This window comes from Nerophis lumbriciformis, linkage group LG13 (genome assembly GCF_033978685.3).
Source record: "Nerophis lumbriciformis linkage group LG13, RoL_Nlum_v2.1, whole genome shotgun sequence".
NCBI classification, from domain to species: Eukaryota; Metazoa; Chordata; class Actinopteri; order Syngnathiformes; family Syngnathidae; genus Nerophis; species Nerophis lumbriciformis.
In genome coordinates, this window is record NC_084560.2 from 25,690,582 (window position 1) to 25,710,420 (window position 19,839).

Genomic DNA, 19,839 nt, shown 5'->3' on the forward strand with positions numbered 1-19,839 from the left:
TAAGCGACGTTCAAACACAGATGTCAAGTATCTAATCAAAACTTATGTTTGTGTCTTGTGTATACGAAGCAAGAACAACAATGTGTAACAATATATAAACTCTTTATTGCCCAAACTGCTTTTTTTTTTCCTATCGCGTACCGCAGACCTACATCCTGGTCCTGTCTATGTGCTAAACCTTCTGGGTAATAGAATTATTTAAACATTAGCAAAACACCGGTATCCTTACGTCCTAGTTTACATGAACTTTTATTTTTTATTCAAGCTTCATTTATCCAGGTTAAATTAATTAGAAATAGATTTTCATTTGCAATGCAGACCTAGCAAAGAGGCCACAGTTACATGATAGAGATATTGAAGTGCAATAATAACAACCCAACAAAAATGACCACTTCAGAATGCTCTTGACATGTGGCGATAAATGTGTTGAAACATAAATGAATGTTTAAGATGGACAAACACTTCAAGCGTAAAACATACACGGAGAATATCTGCAACTTGTGTACGACAGAGCACACAGGAGACAATAAGGAAGCCTTCAGTGGAGTTTACTTCTATAATTTTTTTTACGATTATTAGTTATGATTACTAAACACAGTACAGTTATTTGTATGTGCCGTCATCTAGTGTCTATTAAATCTGTGTGGTACAGTATAAAACAAGTAACATATCAATGCTTTTTGAGGAACACTTAAATCATTGACAACACATTCATACAAACACAGGTTGATTCAATTTTGATGAAAAAATAAGCCCCAAAACATAGCAACTTTTGTCAACTTTCTGAAAAGCTGCCATAAATTCAGTCATTTTAGGCTGCAACAATAAAATAAAAAAGCCAACAAAATCCTGGTCGGACTGAATAAAGGCTTTTTATATCCATCCATCCATTTTACGTACCGCTTGTATTAAGACAAAAAACAGAATCCACACTGAACAGGTCACCTGCAGTTGGAGTTGCTCCAATACCAGCTACACCAAATTCCGCTTTGTGAACCACTAGACTACCACTTGCAATGCTTGCCTCTGTCAGTATCCATGGCTTTACATTTACAAAGTAAGTCTGTTGTAGGGGTAACAACTATGTAGGGAGCATGACAAATCATTTACTTGCGACATGGTGTCAGTGTGTCGACTCAATGAAAAGTGTGCCAGTGCAAAGACCTGATATCCTTTGGTGGGAAATCTGCAGCAGAATCGCGTCAAGATCGACGTCCCGCTTTGGAACACCCGGCCGGTCCCTCCGCATGGAACAAGACTGTTAGTTCGCAGAAGGTCACGGCTCAGGTGTAAAGATGGCAACAGCGTGTCTGACAGGGAGACTCCCTAAAGGGCAGGTTCTCATTAGTATGAGAAGAATCACAGCACTAGTCACAAAAATCACAATTTGAATGTCACATTCTTCTCAGCCACTCATCAAACCTGATGAGGAATGTTTTAATCCCAATGTTCATAAATAGTATAACTGTACACGTCATTTTAGCGGCATACATGGTTTCCCATGAACAGTGCAAACCTGAAGGTGAAGAACCTGTGATTTAGAATGAAAAGCATTTGATTTGTAACCAAGGTATAAGAAAAAGCTATAAAACATATAATTTGTCCTTTTTACATAATTGCAACAGTTTTGTGGAACCTGTACAGAATTTACCATGACCACACACCTGAGCACATGTTAAAAATAACATCTGTGCTAAAATGCAACAAAAAAAAAGGTTTTGCAGCATTTTTCTCTTGTTATCCTTCCCAATGGTCATTGAGGGAATCGGAAAGCGAGTCGCGTTACTGGCCTGTGAGCTAAATGGCTGATGAACGGTCCTCCAGTTCCTCCATTCACACAGCCCAAGAGTCCTTCTCTGAGCACTCCAACAGATTTTATCCCGCTAGCCCCACACCATCACATCATGTTAGTATGCTTTATCCTCAACCATTTTGCTGTTAAGTGAGACACAGCCATAGTGCAGGATGAGATTTTTTTTACGCCTCCATGTTTTAAACAAAGCTAAAAAGGAGAGATCTTGACTTCATAATGGACGGCTCAGCAAACTCCCGACTGCTGTGTGTTGAAAACTTTGGCTTTTTTTTCGGCCATCTCAGCTCTGAGCGCGACTCGTGTCGTCCTCTCAATACCACAGCTGGATGTGCGAAATCACAAGCCAGAAGGCGTTCAGGTCATTACTTATTCGCAGACAGCAGCAGGTTAATCTGGGAAAAGAAAAGCAGAGCGCTTACAAAGACTGTTTGCGTAGCCTATTTAATGATGCTGCAAGTAAACTTGCTCTCAGCAGAAATGAGAATTGCAGCAGCATTATTAAAACATGTGGGTGTCCTTTTTCTCTATTTCAGAGCAGAGTACCTGCTCCATTGACGGGCATGCGATGATTTGAAGGTCCTCTCCACTATATTCCTCCTGGAGTAAAGTGTGCAGTCTTTGGAATACTTGCTGTATATTATTCTGTATGGGAGAAAAAACAAGTTTTGAAGTCTAAAAAAATACAATGAACAAAAGGGACATAATTTAAAGGGGAACTGCACGTTTTCGGTCACAATCACTGTGAAAGACAAGAACCCAAGTATTTTTATTTTATTTTAAAGATGATAAATAACACTTGGAAAATGCAGCTAATGGGAGTCAACATTGTAGACTTCAAAACCCTCCATCAACGTTTTATATACACGCTGCAAGTCTATATATAAAGTAGTAACAGACACGTTCATAATAATATGTAATATGTTCAATATTTACCGTATTTTGGTCATTTTAATCATTGTCGGAACTAATTTTTTGGGGCATTTATTATTGTTTCCATAGCAGCGCACGTCTGACTTCCGGCAACAACCCCTTCCAGGTAGAAACACACGAGTGTGTTCTTATCATGGCAGATTTGGTAACAAACAACTAAGATGACTATTTTTGGACAAATGAGGCTTCACAACCTTATCTTTTTTAATCTGAATCTATGGAGGATGAACTACTGCTTCTACAAGCCAGTATGAAACAAGACTGAGATGTTAGAGCAGACGGAAGCTGAGAGAATGAGGTGAAAGGGACTCGAAGCTGCAAAATGTGGAACTTGAAGCCAAGCTATTTTGACAGAAATGGAGTGCTTACCCATAATTAACTGGAAAAAACGTCACCAGCCAGTTGGACTAGACAGACAACTATCCCTTGAGTGAGTCACACTTTATATTGATCATGATACACGCAGCGCATGAGTCATGCGTGTTCTTACAACTACAGTACATATGCTGTCTGGCTAGCTGTGTACAAACAAAACATGAAATGTGGGCTAATACTTTACTGTAATATGATTGTTCATGTTTTTCAGTCAGTACAGATTGATGCCCTATCGCATCGTGTTATGCATTACAAACTCAAATGTGTTTTGTGAGGACGTAGAAGCTGTCTTATCGCTTATCTGATACCGTAGCACGCCGATGTGTTTGTACGCTAGCGTTCCTCAGTGGTCACTCTTACAATAACAATGTCGCTACATTTTGGTTATTATACAGGTTATGGAACGTAAATGATGTATTGTTGATGGTTTTTAACACATTTTTAAAGTGATTTAGTGGTATAATTGATTGCTCCTATTGGCTGCATTGCTAGCCACCAAAATCGAGACGATTTTTATGTGTAAGTAAGCGACAAAAAAACATTTTCAGAATGATTGTGAACGATAGGCGAAATTACCCCCAAAAAGTGCAGTTCCCCTTTAGGGGGACAGAAAAGACGGCAACAAGATTTGTGTATTGATTTAACCTAGGACTCTAGTTTTGCATATTGTGTCAAAAAGAACATTGTAGGTTGTTGCTTTGCACTAGGTTTAAAAATGCATCTAGCACAGTCATTTTCAAAGTCTAAACTCGGCCTACACCAGAAAAACTGCAAATTTAACTTGAAACTTGTCAGTGGCAAAATAAATAGATTTTTAGCTCCTAGGGAGAGGCTCAGGACAGGATGCTCACTGTACCATATGTTAATCTAGCAGTACTTGGCATAATTCAACCATAAATATCAATAAAAATTTACAAGATTTTTGCTTGTATGACAATAACGCCCCTGAAAGGAGACTTGTTGAACACTGACAGGCGAGATTACATGTGTTTTGTAAGAACCAGATCTTTGACTTTCACCACAAAATATAATTAAAAAACATTAGGATTCTCTGAAATTGTTCATGAAAAGTAGAAAGGAGCCTATCCCAGCTGCTCTTGGGCAGAAGGCAGCAGGGTACACCCTGGACAAGTCTATAAGGCTATAAGCAGGCCTGTGAGCACCCATTGGTGGGCAAAAAAAAAAAAAAAGGAGGAAGATTTCTATTGGCACGAAGCGCTGCCACGCAAGCTCAAACTATTTTTTTGTAAATCAATATAATAATTCCTGCATTTGTGTGCATTTATACAATATACAGTAATTTAGATTTACTACCAACCTTCCATCCATCCATGTTCTACTGCTTGTCTCTTTTGGGGTCACGGGGGGTGCTGAAGCCTCTCCCAGCTGCTCTTGGGCAGAAGGCAGCAGGGTACACCCTGGACAAGTCGCCACCTCATCGCATGGCCAACACGATAGACAAACATTCACACTCACATTCACACACTAGGGTCAATTTAGTGTTGCCAATCAACCTATCCCGAAGTGCATGTCTTTAGAGGTGGGAGGAAATCGGAGTACCCTGAGGGGGACCCACGCAGTCACTAGGAGAACAGTACAACTTGTGTTGTAAATAAGACACTAGAGGTAGGATTGAGGAAGGAAGTACTGGATTCTTACACCATACAAAACTCTCCCCAGTCCTTAAAGTACCTGCAAGAACATGTATTGCTACAAGTAAAGTAGTCCTAATGCTGTGGCTATAAGCAGGCCTGTGAGCACCCTTTGGGAAAAATAAAAAAAAATAAAAAAATTAAATTAAAAAAAAAGGAGGAAGATTTCTATTGGCACGAAGCGCTGCCACGCAAGCTCGAACTATTTTTTTGAAAATCAATATAATAATTCCTGCATTTGTGTGCATTTATACAGTATACAGTATTTTTGATTTATTCTCAACTCCCAACCTTTTTTGACACTTACATGTCCCATGTATTGTACTGCATATTTTTTTAGTTTTTTTGTAGATAATTTACCAACAATATTATCATTAAATAATAATAATAATAAAAAATTCTATAACACGCATGCAAAGAACTCAGAAAACGTTTGGATTGGGGAGTAGTCTTTTAGTGGGGGGGGTGTTGATGTCTCTTTTTTGCGTGTTGGCGTTTGGGCCGACTGGCGAGCTGGCGCTGGCTGGTCGCCATTGTCCTGTTGGCGCGTGGCTATCGGTCGCGGTTTTTTAGTCTCTTTGATTTGATCGAGTGGTGTTTGTTTGTCTAGGATTTTGCAGTCGTTGTTTCTGCTGCCGTTTGTTTGTGGTGTGGTGACCGTGGCTGCTGGGTCCGATGCAGGGGGGTGGCCGATGTTGTGACTTCTGGCAGCGCATGCACGTGGTGGTTGTCGGGGCTGGCAAACTTGCCAGCTTCATTTTCGTTTGTTGTTGTGTTGGTTGGCTTGTCGGGTGTCGGCCCTGGCCAGCCCTCGAACTCTACCTACTCAGTGGCCTAGTGAGTGACCGCCCTGAGATCGGTAGGTTGTGAGTTCAAACCCCGGCCTAGTCATACCAAAGACTATAAAAAATGGGACCCATTGTCTCCCTGCTTGGCACTCAGCATCAAGGGTTGGAATTGGGGGTTAAATCATCAAAAATGATTCCCGGGCACGGCCACCGCTGCTGCCCACTACTCCCCTCACCTCCCAGGGGGTGAACAAGGGGATGGGTCAAATGCAGAGGACAAATTTCACCACACCTAGTGTGTATGTGACAATCATCGGTACTTTAACTTTAACTTAACTTTAACTCTGTCGCGTTGTCCTTCACGCCTGGTGTCGTGCCGTCGTCTGGGTGAGAGGCCTGCTTGTCCGGCGGGGGTCGGCGCCTCAGACTACTGCAGCCGGGCTGCGTGTCTGGGCCCCCTGGGTCCCACCGTCCACCCCTTCCGGATGCCTGTCTTGGTTTGGGCCTGCTAGGTCTAGTCCCCGCGTATATCGTGGCAGCTTGGTGCCCTGCAAAGTATTCTGCAGTGCTGCAAGTCGGCCAGCTGCTGGGGTATTGACCTTGTGTGTCAGCGTGTCGGTAATCTTTTTAATTTGTAAATGTTTTTCTCTTCCCTCAGGGGGAGGATTCGCCAGGGTGGTTGCTGGATGTTCCATCTTCATCGTTGGGGTCCCTGCAGGTGGACTGGGTGGTTCCCGTGGCCCCGTGCCGGGCGGTCCAGCTTTCCGGGAGGGGGCTAGGCTCCCGGGGGCCCGGTTGAAGGTGGGGCGGTCTTCTCGTCTGGCTGCAGGGAGTCTCTAGGCCCCTCGGGGCGGGGCAACTCTATCCTGTAGTCACGTCCCCTCGGGTAATATACTTCCGGTCTTGTGACCTCTGTTTACATCCGTCATATCAAAAATATAACTTCTCGCTGGCTACTAATAAATGCTCTAGAACTACGACTGGTTCAGAAACTAACAATGTTCACATTGTAATCATCCAAATATGATTAGGAGCAAAGTAGAAAGCTGTCAACATTTTGGCTCGGAGAGCGAACGCAGGCGATAGCAAGTAAGCTAGCTAGAGGATCCCAACTATGCTAGGTCGTTCCGACGCCCCTGATCATCTCCCAGTCCTGCAACTCAATGCGGCGTTTAAACAAGAGGAATAGAGAGTACCTACGGCTGAGGCGAGCGTTCAAAACATTTTGTGTAAATCCTATTTTTTTGATACTGTAGTGGGTTTACATAATTCACCCATGTAATTTTTGTTATTGTTGGAAAGTTCCGGTTGGATGGGTTTTCATAAGACACATTGTGTTGTTTTGTTGCGCTGAGAAGCCACGGATGTATAGATACTACTCAATTGCTGAAAAGAAAGCGAAGTCAAACAATTAGCTCTATCTTTTGACACTCGTCCTTCGACTCCCTGTCCTTACATGCTACAATATTTAATGAAAAAAAAGGGGAAGTGATATTTTGATGTGAAAATGAATGTTTAAAAACACGGACATTTCACATGCCTGTATAAGTTATGCAGTACATACAGTTTATGTACTTCTTTGACCTCAACAAATTTGGGCATAATGCGTCAAATTTGAAATGATCACCTAACTGTACCTACAACACAACCTTTGTCACCTCAGTGATGTATGAACAAATATAAGATGAATATCTTCAGTCAATTGTATTACAATACTGACTAGGCTCTGCAAGTAAAGTGGTCAGCTAAACTTATTAGCAGGTCTTTTCACTACAGTATTTACAGCACTAAGTCTACAGTGGTTAAAAGAAATATGCTAATGATATTGCACAGATGTCTTCATGCAGACAATATCTCCAAATATAACATTGTCTAACTAGGTAATGGGTGAAGTACACATACTGGCTTTCCAGAATAAAAGAATGGGTAAAATGTTTTAAAAAAAAGCCTTCCTGCTTTGAACCACATACCCGCACTGGCTTGAAAAGGATGAACTCTGTGTCTCTGTTGGCCAAGTACAAGGACATGCTCTGCAGTGTGCTCGGCAGCTTGTTCTTCATCACTCGGTAGGTTGCCATCACCAGATCGTTGATCTTTGCTGAAAAGAGAAAGGGGAAATAAAATGAGTAAGACAACACAAACGCGCCCTGGAGCGCACCCAGCAAACAATGAGATGAATTGCAGCACCATGCTGGTGGCCTTTTCATGAGCCCGGAACCTACCAGGCTGAGCCCATGGCTGCTGAGACAGCGTGTATGCTGGGCCGCCTTCGATGGCCATGGTTTTGAGGGCTGCAACCTGAGTGAAAATCAAACCATAGTTTTGTGACAGCCTTGCAAACAAGCAAAACAAACACAATCTTCTCACTGTGTTGCAGCGTCAAAACTGATTAGCTACCAAATCGAACCAATTGTGTTCATTTGACAATTGAACAATTGTTGGTGTTTGCAGAAAAGTGACAATGGAAATGCATTGGGTGGGTGGAAGGAGGAAGAAAAAGGTGGGCAGCAAATGATTGGAAGAAAATTGTATTTGAAAGAAAACAATAGGGGAGCATCACAAGTGCATATCCCAGCTGAATGGAAGACATTGTCTGCAGTTGGAGGCAACATAGAGAAGTATCAATCCAAATGGATTGTAATAAACTTAAAAGCTGAGCGCTGACAGGCAGGACGTGGTGTCTCTGCCTGAGGACATGTCTGGCGGTTACCTTGGTGAGAAAGTCTTCAAGGTTCCGCGTGAAGATCTGCGTCTGCTGCTGAATGAACTGCTCGCAACTGAACTTCAGGTGTCGGTCCACATCCTTCTTGGAGTCGATGTAGTGCTCCTTTATCTCTGGGGTTCCCTGTGGAGCGGAGAAAATGATGCTTTCAAGTGCAGGCTCCCTTGGCAGAAAGTGAATGGCATGTTGAATTGAAAAAAGGACAAAAAGAAAAAGAAAGAAAAACCTCCAACAGGAATTCGAGAATGGCGTTGTGACTGTTAAGCCGGAAGAATTTGGGAACAGCCTTCGGGTTCAGGATTTTGAAGGCAGCGTCTTGACAAAGAGCACAAAGATGAAAATCAGGGTGCAGCATTGGAGTGCCCTCTAGTGGCACAAATCAAATATGACCTTGAGTGAAGGTGGTGAGAGGAGCAAATGTGACCTGTGAGCCAGCAGTTAACCAACATTAAGGTGTTGGATGACACTGTAATTTCCACATTAATTGTTGCCAGCGGTGCATGTCACCGGCACAAGTTGCTTAATGAGCATGGGAATGTTATGAGTGGCTTTGTGGAGTTGAACACAGACATCGTCAAATATCTTACCTCGCGTTTTCTTTAGATCCAGCGAAATTTCCTTGATGGCGAAATCAGTGTGAAATGGAGCAATCTGTTCACGCATTATCAGCAAGTGCTTGATCAGGAAAAGCTGCCCATCTATTTGTGTCTAGAGAAAACCAGAAAGCACGCTGTTTAAATGCACCGCTTGGGCTGCCAAAGACAAAAAGAGCTCTGACTGACTTTCCAGGTTGTTGGGAACAAGGAGAACTCAAGCAGGCTTGCAGATGATAAGGAAAGTCAGCTAATTAATAACTTCTTCATAATCGGAGTTGGAAAGAGCCGCGATACTGTGTGGAGGAAAAGAGATATCTGAGGCCGTTTTATTGCTGAGCTGGTAATTAGAGATTGGACGGGGGTAAAAAAGGTACAGGGAGGACACTTGTCCCCTGAAATTGATGTTGCTGCATTAATTCTAAATGTTAGGTTGAAACGGGGCAGGCAGCGCAGATATTAACAGCAAATTTGAAGGTGAGAGCGCCCTATAAATAAAAGGAGAGTTCACTGAACAGTCTGCAGAGCGTAATAACGCCGCCATTAAAAATAAACTTTAAATGACATCCCAGCTGCTTTAGTTAAGTACCCCATTGCAGCGGGAAGTTCTAATGAAATAGAATTAGGCGGGAAGTCGTCTACAGCATCCAAAGACAGGCATGGGTTTCCAGCTGATTTTAGAATAATAGGAAATTGCAAAAGTACAAAACTGCTTTTGAGCGAGTGTGCCAAACCTTGTTCTTAAGGATGCTATCAGAAGCTCTCAGCAGGGACTGGATGCAAGCAGATAAGGCTTCTTGAGATAAACCCTGGAAGACAGCTTTCTGGAAAAAGGCAAAATAATGGGGATGGAAATTGAAAAGAAAAAAAAAGACAAAAGATGTGAGGATATTCTATTGTGTTTAAATGGCACTCACGTCTATACATCTGTACAGCTTAGACAAGCAGACCAGTGTCCGTCTGACGGTAGGGTACCACATTCCGTGCAAATCGGCGGGAGAGACTGACGACTGCAGGCGGGATGCCTCTGGTTTCCCTGCAAGACCTCATGTAAAAGTAAAAGCAAGTCAGGCATGTGATTACAGCACCTGAACTGTTTAATTTAAGGGACATTGATGTGGTAACACATACCAGCATTGCTGTTTTTTCTACCATCAGGATCCTCAAGCTGAACATCCGAAAAGACGGACACCTGGGACATTTGCTTCATTTGCTCTTCCTTCAAACTCTGAGCGATTCTCTGGTAAGACGAAGAATACAACACAAAAAATGCTAAATACTTCAAAAACACGGAGTATTATGAGCAAAATTTACAACCAGAGATGCATGTCTTTCTGTTGTGAGGATCTTTACAATCCCTTTCAGCAACACGGGTTGAGGCTCACCTCCATCATCTCCAGTTTTTCAGGATAGGCCAGATCCCCCGGGGCAGGGTTGTAGCCTGTGATGTCTGTCTGGATGTAAATGTGCGTCCTGTAGACGAGCCTTTCCTGCACATCCTCCAGCATCTGCTTCACCACGGAGTCAAAGGCCCCCAGTTGGCTGGCTATGTCAAACAATGCAGAAATAACTTTCACAGCTTCCACTTTCAGTATGGCGTTGTGGCTCAGATGGTTGAGTAGCCATCTAAAAACTTGAGGGTTCCTAGTACAAGTACAGCTTGTGTCATCCTAGTCACTGCCATTGTGTCCTTGAGCAAGACACTTCTCCCACCTTACTGCTCACAGTTGAATGGGAATTAATATTTGGTGGTGGTGGTCAGAGATGCTGTAGGCGCAAATTGGCAGCCACTTTTCTGTCAGTCTACCCCATGACAACTGTGGCCACAAATTTCGCTTACCACTATATATGTGTGAATGTGGCGTGGATGAATGATGGGTTCTCAATTCTCACTGTAAAGTGCTTTGAGAGTCTAGAAAATTGCTATTATAAATCTAACCCATTATTATTATCACTATCATCATTATTAACATTTACAGTTAATACAAATACCTGCTATGTATTTGAATTGAGATATATACAACCACACTTGCTGGTTACAATACTTTAACAGCATTATCTGATATTGCAGAATTTGCGATAGTTAAACTGTGCTGTGGCAAGCGTACGACATTCCAGCAGCTTTGAGAACAAAGGATTCCACCCACCATTGTTGTGAACATGGTCCTCCAGCATCTCGTTCTTGAGGATGCCACAGAGCTCCGACAGAGTTTCCAGGTGGATGATGTGAATGATCAGAGGCCGCAGAACATCGTACAAAGACAAACACAGCTTCTCCAGCAGCTCACTGTCGCGAAGATGACATGAAACCCAGATTAAATGCTTGTTCCAGATCATTCTGAAGCTTCACTGTGTGAATCCTAAAATAATACTAATTTACTAAAAATACATTTATATTTTGGCAGGCAACCATTTCCTTTCATAGAGAGCTGTGTCATTATGCAATATTTAAAAATGTTCAACCGTCATACGTAATTTAATGATAGGCACCACTGTATAGTAATAGTGATCAATGAGTCAACAACTGTCGTACAGCTAAGAAATATGTTTTTTTTAAATTGTTATTTAAAAATAATACACTTGTAATAAAAGTCCCATTTGCGCCAGACACAGCCTTATTCAATGCAAGCCAATACATCGCACTTATTACAGTATACCAAAGTCCGGTTAGCGAAAATATATGATGGCATATTTGTGTTATGTAACCAGCTAACTTGATACATATGATTTGGCTCTTCCCATCTCTGAGCAGGTATTGGAAAAACATGTTTAAAACTTTGTCTGTGTCCTTGGCGAAAGGATTGAACCGAACCCTCTAAGTGAACTATTTTGGGTAGCACCTCAGTAATGGGGCGGTATAGCTCGGTTGGTAGATGGCGGAAGCGGGTTCGATCCCCGCTTCCGCCATCCTAGTCACTGCCGTTGTGTCCTTGGGCAAGATACTTTACCCACCTGCTTCCAGTGCCACCCACACTGGTTTAAATGTAACTTAGATATTGGGTTTCACTATGTAAAGCGCTTTGAGTCACTTGAGAAAAGCGCTATATAAATATAATTCACTTCACTTCACTAATCTACCCTTAACAAATCCAAATACAATATTGTAGCATTCACTACTTTGTTGGCTTGAAGATGCATTGTGCTAAATCAGCAGCTCCGTCTTGCCACACCTGCTGCTTTAAAGATGTGCTTTACTTTCTCAAGTTTAGGCTGACATTGAATGGTTGTTCAGCAAAGTTTAAAGAACTCTGGGGTGCTTTTCTGAAATATGTAGAACAGATTGGTCTTTAAATTAACCCCGATTGAAACACAATTGAAATGTGGGTGGTTGATGAGCCTTTTGTGTGCTTGTTAGTTGTATCTCTCTGGGGCAATTCAGGAATGCATCTGTTTGTGGTTTTATGTTGAAATATGTCTTATTGTCCTTTCTAATTTATTTATTTATTTAATTATTATACTTTTTTGTCTTACTTGTTAGGGGGAGAAGGGGCAATTAAAGTATGTTTAACTATTCCTGTCAATTGTATGTGTAATACCCAAAAAATAAATATTTAAAAGAAAAAAATAATACACTTACTTGGATGGATGGATGGATTTTCTCTTGTGAAAAAAAAAACAGGTCTTAAAAAGAGAGGTTGTCTTATATTAAAAGGTTAATATGCTATAGGACTGTGGCTATTGATTATTTTAGTAATCAAGGAATCTATTGATTAGTTTGTTTGAGTAATCGGATAGAACACACTTTATAGCCTAAATGCATACAGTGCTTTAGGGACAGTTGTTCTGTTTGACATAACACTAATTTTTCTTTGTAAATCATCAACATTGAAGTTGCACTTTTACATGTGTGCATCAATAAAAATGAAAACAAAGAAAACAAAAAAAACACTCTCTGCTGTTCACTGCCACACATACTCAGCACTTACACACCACCATTCTCATGCGTGCACTACAGCACCGACCTTGTGGCTGTCAATGTATTCAAATTTCCAGGCACTCCATACGGTCCAGATTTGATCAATTTGTGTATTACTGTAGTTATACTCAAATGTTTAATTGAAGTTACAAGACATACATTTAAGCTTTCATCGAATGGAATTAATCGATTAATTGTTTCTCTTTGGGGTAAATTCTTAAGATCATAGGTGTCACGCTGAAGGACCAGGAGCCAGCTCTGGCCTACTGCATCACTTTATATTGCCGGCAAAAGCCTGGAAATCATGTGCCTCAATATCACTTCATCTTTCTTGCTAAATTTATTTGTTTTCCATTTTGACAGAAAAAAAATGTATTGCATACAATTGCATATTTCAGAAACGTTAATATTATCAATTCATGCAACTATATATTCTAAGCATTTTTTGTTATAAATGTTTTTGCATATCCGCTTGTCACCTTGACTTGTGATGTCAAAGCAAGTCCTCCATCAATTTGTGAGTAAAAGAAATATAATATGCATGGGAAATCGTGCAATACTATAATGAGGCATTTAGAAAGTAATATTCATATTGACTCACTTTTATAAGCAGAGGGCAACCATATCTTTGATGTGGCTTGTAACAAAAATAAGTTTGACACCCCTACTTTAGATGCTCACTGAGCTGAGTCTAACGTCATGTCAGACTGCAATTCAAACTCCAGGTTGTTGTGCCACTTTAGAAGTACATTTTTAACCAGGGACACGGCTCAATGGAAGGCACTACTCACTCTAGTTTGGGCGTGAACTTGGCGAAGAACTCATTGTAAAGCTGATGTTCATCCTGGCAGACATGCACCATAAAGGCACAGCCACTGCGGACCTGTACAAAAAGCAAACAGTTTGAATCACCGCCAAAAAATGATGAAAGTCGGCAGGCCGGGAGCCATTTATCATGTGCACAGACTCTAAGATTACAGGAAATATGCTTGGGTAGGGTACATATCGATGCATTCTAGCCCGACATGAAGTATCACTTGACTACTTTTAAAAAGGGCAGCTGTGCTCTGTGCTTGTTCATGCCTCACCAGGGCGCAGTGGTCTTTAATGTTCTGCTGGGTCAAATCTGTGATGGTGGAAGTAATGCTGGGACTGAGAAGCTGTTCTCTCTGGTCAAGGTAACACTGATGGATTTCATCCAACAGGTGATGGTATCTGCACGAGCACATATTATAAAGATGAGATGATTTACGTCACTAAATGGAAATTGTGGTAAGAACTCACTCTGGAATCTTTTCCGCTCGCTGTTCTATCTGTTCTATTAGAGACTGGAAGACAAATATGAACAGAATTATACGGTGCTAACATGCAATTGTTTGTTTTGATAAAAAAACTATTAAATACTCACTCTAACTTTGGGCGCAGCTGCTCTAAATCTAACGTAGTAAAGTGTAAAGGCATTATCAGCGTTTGCCAAACCCATTGGATCCTAGGGGAGACGAACAGAAACTATTATTGCCTTTAAGACCAAGAACAATAACACTCGGCAACTCTGTGGTGTTGTCTTACCCTTTTAGTCAAGACGCTTGTGAGGTTCTGCATAGTGTTGACAATGTGCACCTTCATGAAATGCATGGCTTTGGAAAGACACTGTTTAAACTTGGCCAGATAAATGGGGTAGTCTTTGAAGCTGGGCTAAAAAAAAGGAGTCAATCCATTTAGATATATACAAATAAACAATACCCCATACAGCTCTTGAATTTGATCTCAGAATTTACAAGTTGTTAGTAAGTGTTTTTCTACCGCTTTTTTTTTTCTTTAGAAAAAACCCTTGAAATGACATTAGCACGAAAGCAAGGGAGTACTCACATGTGAAGAAACATAATCAATACAGTCATCTAATTTAGACAGCATTGGTATAAAGCCTTCACTATTCACAGACAAGGTTGGAGAGTTGAGTTTCTGTAACAAAGAGAAAAAGAAAATTAAGTATGTGCTGTCACCCCTTCAAAAGTACAGTAATACATCACTGGGAGCGTTCTAGCCATAAAAATACTGGGTGGTGAAAACAAATATACAACGAAAACAAAATATAGTAAAATATAACCAACATAATAAAAAACAATAACAATATTATTATCATCATTACTATATTTCAAAAAGAAAACTAAACATGCCAACCGTGTTTATATGTTCCAGCTCATTGAAATATGACAGTTTCTGCTGTATGCTCTCTGCAAGGTCGACAAGCTCCGCCTACAAGAAAAACAAAGTTAACAAAATATAAATTGATTTACAGAAAATTTTCCAACTATAGCTAGGCTTTTTATTTACGTACACCCCAATGTTTAACAAAATATAAACACATTTACAGCAAATGTAATTATAGCCCTGCTGTTTATTTACCTACACCCCAGAGAAGCTGTTGATTGCAAGCAGGCGATAATTGGAGCTAGTCTTTAATTTTCATTGTGAAACCTCATTATACATCACAACTCTTAGTAATGATGTTGTGTGCATAGGAAAGTGGAAATGAAATCATAGCTCTCTTGGACCACATGATTTTGATGGTCATTTATTAACAAGTATATTGCACCACACAGCAGCAACAGAAACAATGTTGTATGTGGTAAGTAGAAAACAGCTCAGTCAGCATTAATAATGTGGATGAGTAAAAGTGGGAAAAATGTTCGATTGTGAGTCGATATACTGTATTTTGCAATATTGATTTGCAGAACAAAAATAACTTAGGGACTTACCAGTATTACCACCCAATTTTTCTGTGGGCCATGAAGATACAGTAATAGAAGCCATCATAATTTTGGTTGCTAAAGATTTACACCGGCTTTGAGGGCTCGTTCAGGTGCTCGAAGCTAACCACACGGTATGATCACACAACGTATAACATCTAACTGAAACTGTTATTTGTATCTATTGTATTTGTAAGTATTTGTGAGTCTTGGAAAATAGCCACTAATTGGTTCAAGCACTCTCGTTGAAAAAAAATGGCAACAGTAATCCAAGAGACGAGCGGTACTTATGTTTACAAATCTCCACGCAGATAGCACTGTCGTCAAGTGTGTCAGAAAAACTACAGCGACACTTCTAGCTTTCACAATAAAAATAATGTCACAACTGAATGACTACGCTAACAAAATATAAGTCCAAAAAGAATGGCTTACATTATGTAAGTCATTTTTCACACTGTTATTATTTTGAACTTGTAAAAACAATATTTTAATGCAACTTGCAGTGACGGAATGTTGCAGTGCACGACGCAGACTTTTAAGAAACTGTCCCGAGTTGTTCACAGTGAAGAGAAAAAAACAAAGTAAATTTGTATTTTGGAACAGATTTGAGACATTTTCAATATTTAAGAGCAGACCAAATCAAATATATGCCTGGGCCGATAAATTTTGCTTAACGATATATTGACCTACAAATTATTGCCGATAAACAATATTATTGCCAAATATTTGTATTTTTATTATTTTACAACCATATTAACCATTGACGTAATTATAATAAATAATAATGCATGTATATACAAGAGACTTGTATTTCTCATATATTTTAACATTGTAATTGAAATAAAAGGTTTTAAATCTCCATTAAATTAAACAAACAATGATACAATATGTTTTGTTAGCAAAATTTTGCACTTGAATAAAAATCACAACCATAAAAGCAATAAAATATGTTGGGGAGGGCCTTAATATTCACAACCAAACCATTAATAAAATGGCTAATTAAAGTAATGACAAACAAAGTTGCACTTCAATATTGAACATGTAGCCAGAGTAGAGTTGCTGGCAATCCCAGTTAGACCCTTTAAAAAAAAAAAAACGTGCAGAGTAACAATACAAACCCCACATACAGTATAAGCAGATGTATTAACAGGTCATATTAGGGCGGGAGGATATGACAAAAAAAAATATCACAATTATGTTTTTTTTTATATAATCCGATCTCGATTAACATCACTTTTTTTTTTTTTTAATTAAAGGCGAGCAGGATTATACAGAGTACCGCATCTCTACTGTTTACTACTGCAATATCTTGTAACAGACATTTCTGCCATGTTTGATGGAGGTAATATATGCTCACAGCTGACAACTGTCATTTTGTTCATATTTATGTGACGGTGAGGTGCAAGCTTACAGAAAACCAACGATGCGATCCGTACCTGGTTTTAGGGCCACAGTTTTGCTTCTCTTTGGGTACATTTTTTGGGGAGAAATCTAACAACTTTTTTTCCTCTCAAAGTTATTTTGTAGTAAACAAAATATCATTGGTATAGCGAACGCTATAAGACTTTTATGACCATAGGTGAGGATGCCTTCCGGCTAAGCTCCTTCTTCACCACAACGGATCAAAACAGCGTCCGCATCACTGAAGACGCCGCACCGATCCACCTGTCGATCTCACGATCCACTCTTCCCTCCCTCGTGAACAAGACTCTGAGGTACTTGAACTCCTCCACTTGGGGCAAGATCTCTCCCCAACCCGGAGATGGCACTCCACGCTTTTCCGGGAGAGAACCATGGACTCGGACTTGGAGGTGCTGATTATGACTTTTCACGATCACAAAAATATAATAATCGAAAAAAGCGATTAATGGGCCGCACATTCCAGAACTTGTATCTTTTCCCTCATTGAGGAGCGAATGAGACATAAAAAGCACATCTACCAGAAGTTTGGGATCTTACCATGGTTGCTACTTAATATTTGACACATAATCAATAATCACTTAACTCAAAAAAAAAATAAAAAAAATAAATAAATAAAAATATATACAGGTAAAAGCCAGTAAATTAGAATATTTTGAAAAACTTGATTTATTTCAGTAATTGCATTCAAAAGGTGTAACTTGTACATTATATTTATTCATTGCACACAGACTGATGCATTCAAATGTTTATTTCATTTAATTTTGATGATTATTCATTGCACACAGACTGATGCATTCAAATGTTTATTTCATTTAATTTTGATGATTTGAAGTGGCAACAAATGAAAATCCAAAATTCCGTGTGTCACAAAATTAGAATATTACTTAAGGCTAATACAAAAAAGGGATTTTTAGAAATGTTGGCCAACTGAAAAGTATGAAAATGAAAAATATGAGCATGTACAATACTCAATACTTGGTTGGAGCTCCTTTTGCCTCAATTACTGCGTTAATGCGGCGTGGCATGGAGTCGATGAGTTTCTGGCACTGCTCAGGTGTTATGAGAGCCCAGGTTGCTCTGATAGTGGCCTTCAACTCTTCTGCGTTTTTGGGTCTGGCATTCTGCATCTTCCTTTTCACAATACCCCACAGATTTTCTATGGGGCTAAGGTCAGGGGAGTTGGCGGGCCAATTTAGAACAGAAATACCATGGTCCGTAAACCAGGCACGGGTAGATTTTGCGCTGTGTGCAGGCGCCAAGTCCTGTTGGAACTTGAAATCTCCATCTCCATAGAGCAGGTCAGCAGCAGGAAGCATGAAGTGCTCTAAAACTTGCTGGTAGACGGCTGCGTTGACCCTGGATCTCAGGAAACAGAGTGGACCGACACCAGCAGATGACATGGCACCCCAAACCATCACTGATGGTGGAAACTTTACACTAGACTTCAGGCAACGTGGATCCTGTGCCTCTCCTGTCTTCCTCCAGACTCTGGGACCTCGATTTCCAAAGGAAATGCAAAATTTGCATGGTTGGGTGATGGTTTGGGGTGCCATGTCATCTGCTGGTGTCGGTCCACTCTGTTTCCTGAGATTCAGGGTCAACGCAGCCGTCTACCAGCAAGTTTTAGAGCACTTCATGCTTCCTGCTGCTGACCTGCTCTATGGAGATGGAGATTTCAAGTTCCAACAGGACTTGGCGCCTGCACACAGCGCAAAATCTACCCGTGCCTGGTTTACGGACCATGGTATTTCTGTTCTAAATTGGCCCGCCAACTCCCCTGACATTAGCCCCATAGAAAATCTGTGGGGTATTGTGAAAAGGAAGATGCAGAATGCCAGACCCAAAAACGCAGAAGAGTTGAAGGCCACTATCAGAGAAACCTGGGCTCTCATAACACCTGAGCAGTGCCAGAAACTCATCGACTCCATGCCACGCCGCATTAACGCAGTAATTGAGGCAAAAGGAGCTCCAACCAAGTATTGAGTATTGTACATGCTCATATTTTTCATTTTCATACTTTTCAGTTGGCCAACATTTCTAAAAATCCCTTTTTTGTATTAGCCTTAAGTAATATTCTAATTTTGTGACACACGGAATTTTGGATTTTCATTTGTTGCCACTTCAAATCATCAAAATTAAATGAAATAAACATTTGAATGCATCAGTCTGTGTGCAATGAATAAATATAATGTACAAGTTACACCTTTTGAATGCAATTACTGAAATAAATCAAGTTTTTCAAAATATTCTAATTTACTGGCTTTTACCTGTATATATATATATATATATATATATATATACATATATATATATGTATATATATATATATATATATATATATACATCTATACACATATATATATATATATACACAGATATATGTATATATATCCATCCATCCATCTTCTTCCGCTTATCCGAGGTTGGGTCGCGAGGGCAGCACCCTAAGCAGGTAAGCCCAGACTTCCCTCTCCCCAGCCACTTCGTCCAGCTCTTCCTGTGGGACCCCGAGGCGTTCCCAGGCCAGCAGGGAGAAATAGTCTTCCCAACGTGTCCTGGGTCATCCCCGCGGCCTCCTACCGGTCGGACGTGCCCTAAACACCTCCCTAGGGAGGCGTTCGGGTGGCATCCTGACCAGATGCCCGAACCACCTCATCTGGCTCCTCTCGATGCGGAGGAGCAGCGGCTTTACTTTGAGCTCCCCCCGGATGGCATAGCTTCTCACCCTATCTCTAAGGGAGAGCACCGCCACCCGGCGGAGGAAACTCATTTCGGCTGCTTGTACCCGTGATCTTGTCCTTTCGGTCATAACCCAAAGCTCATGACCATAGGTGAGGATGGGAACGTAGATCGACCGGTAAATTGAGAGCTTTGCCTT

At 40.6% G+C, this 19,839-nt stretch overlaps 1 protein-coding gene across 2 annotated transcripts in view; it reads right to left on the reverse strand.

Annotated features, from left to right (window-relative positions):
- Window positions 1-532: 532 nt before the first annotated feature.
- The window catches only part of cog3 (component of oligomeric golgi complex 3), a 32,841-nt gene continuing 13,534 nt past the window's right edge, over window positions 533-19,839 (reverse strand). Inside the window, exons 5-23 of one of the 2 annotated variants that reach the window (XM_061971428.2) lie at window positions 14,971-15,045; window positions 14,659-14,751; window positions 14,359-14,484; window positions 14,198-14,278; window positions 14,074-14,117; window positions 13,878-14,004; window positions 13,581-13,672; window positions 11,021-11,160; window positions 10,259-10,419; window positions 10,005-10,113; window positions 9,791-9,909; window positions 9,608-9,697; window positions 8,868-8,988; window positions 8,507-8,595; window positions 8,269-8,403; window positions 7,781-7,856; window positions 7,529-7,656; window positions 2,357-2,455; window positions 533-2,205 (exon numbers count right to left, since the gene is read on the reverse strand). In XM_061971428.2, the coding sequence (XP_061827412.2) occupies window positions 2,176-2,205; window positions 2,357-2,455; window positions 7,529-7,656; window positions 7,781-7,856; window positions 8,269-8,403; window positions 8,507-8,595; window positions 8,868-8,988; window positions 9,608-9,697; window positions 9,791-9,909; window positions 10,005-10,113; window positions 10,259-10,419; window positions 11,021-11,160; window positions 13,581-13,672; window positions 13,878-14,004; window positions 14,074-14,117; window positions 14,198-14,278; window positions 14,359-14,484; window positions 14,659-14,751; window positions 14,971-15,045 (1,935 nt within the window). In that variant the 3' untranslated portion in view covers window positions 533-2,175. Of the gene's footprint in view, window positions 2,206-2,356; window positions 2,456-7,528; window positions 7,657-7,780; window positions 7,857-8,268; window positions 8,404-8,506; window positions 8,596-8,867; window positions 8,989-9,607; window positions 9,698-9,790; window positions 9,919-10,004; window positions 10,114-10,258; window positions 10,420-11,020; window positions 11,161-13,580; window positions 13,673-13,877; window positions 14,005-14,073; window positions 14,118-14,197; window positions 14,279-14,358; window positions 14,485-14,658; window positions 14,752-14,970; window positions 15,046-19,839 lie in introns of both variants that reach the window. The other variant, XM_061971427.2, reaches the window with a different exon arrangement.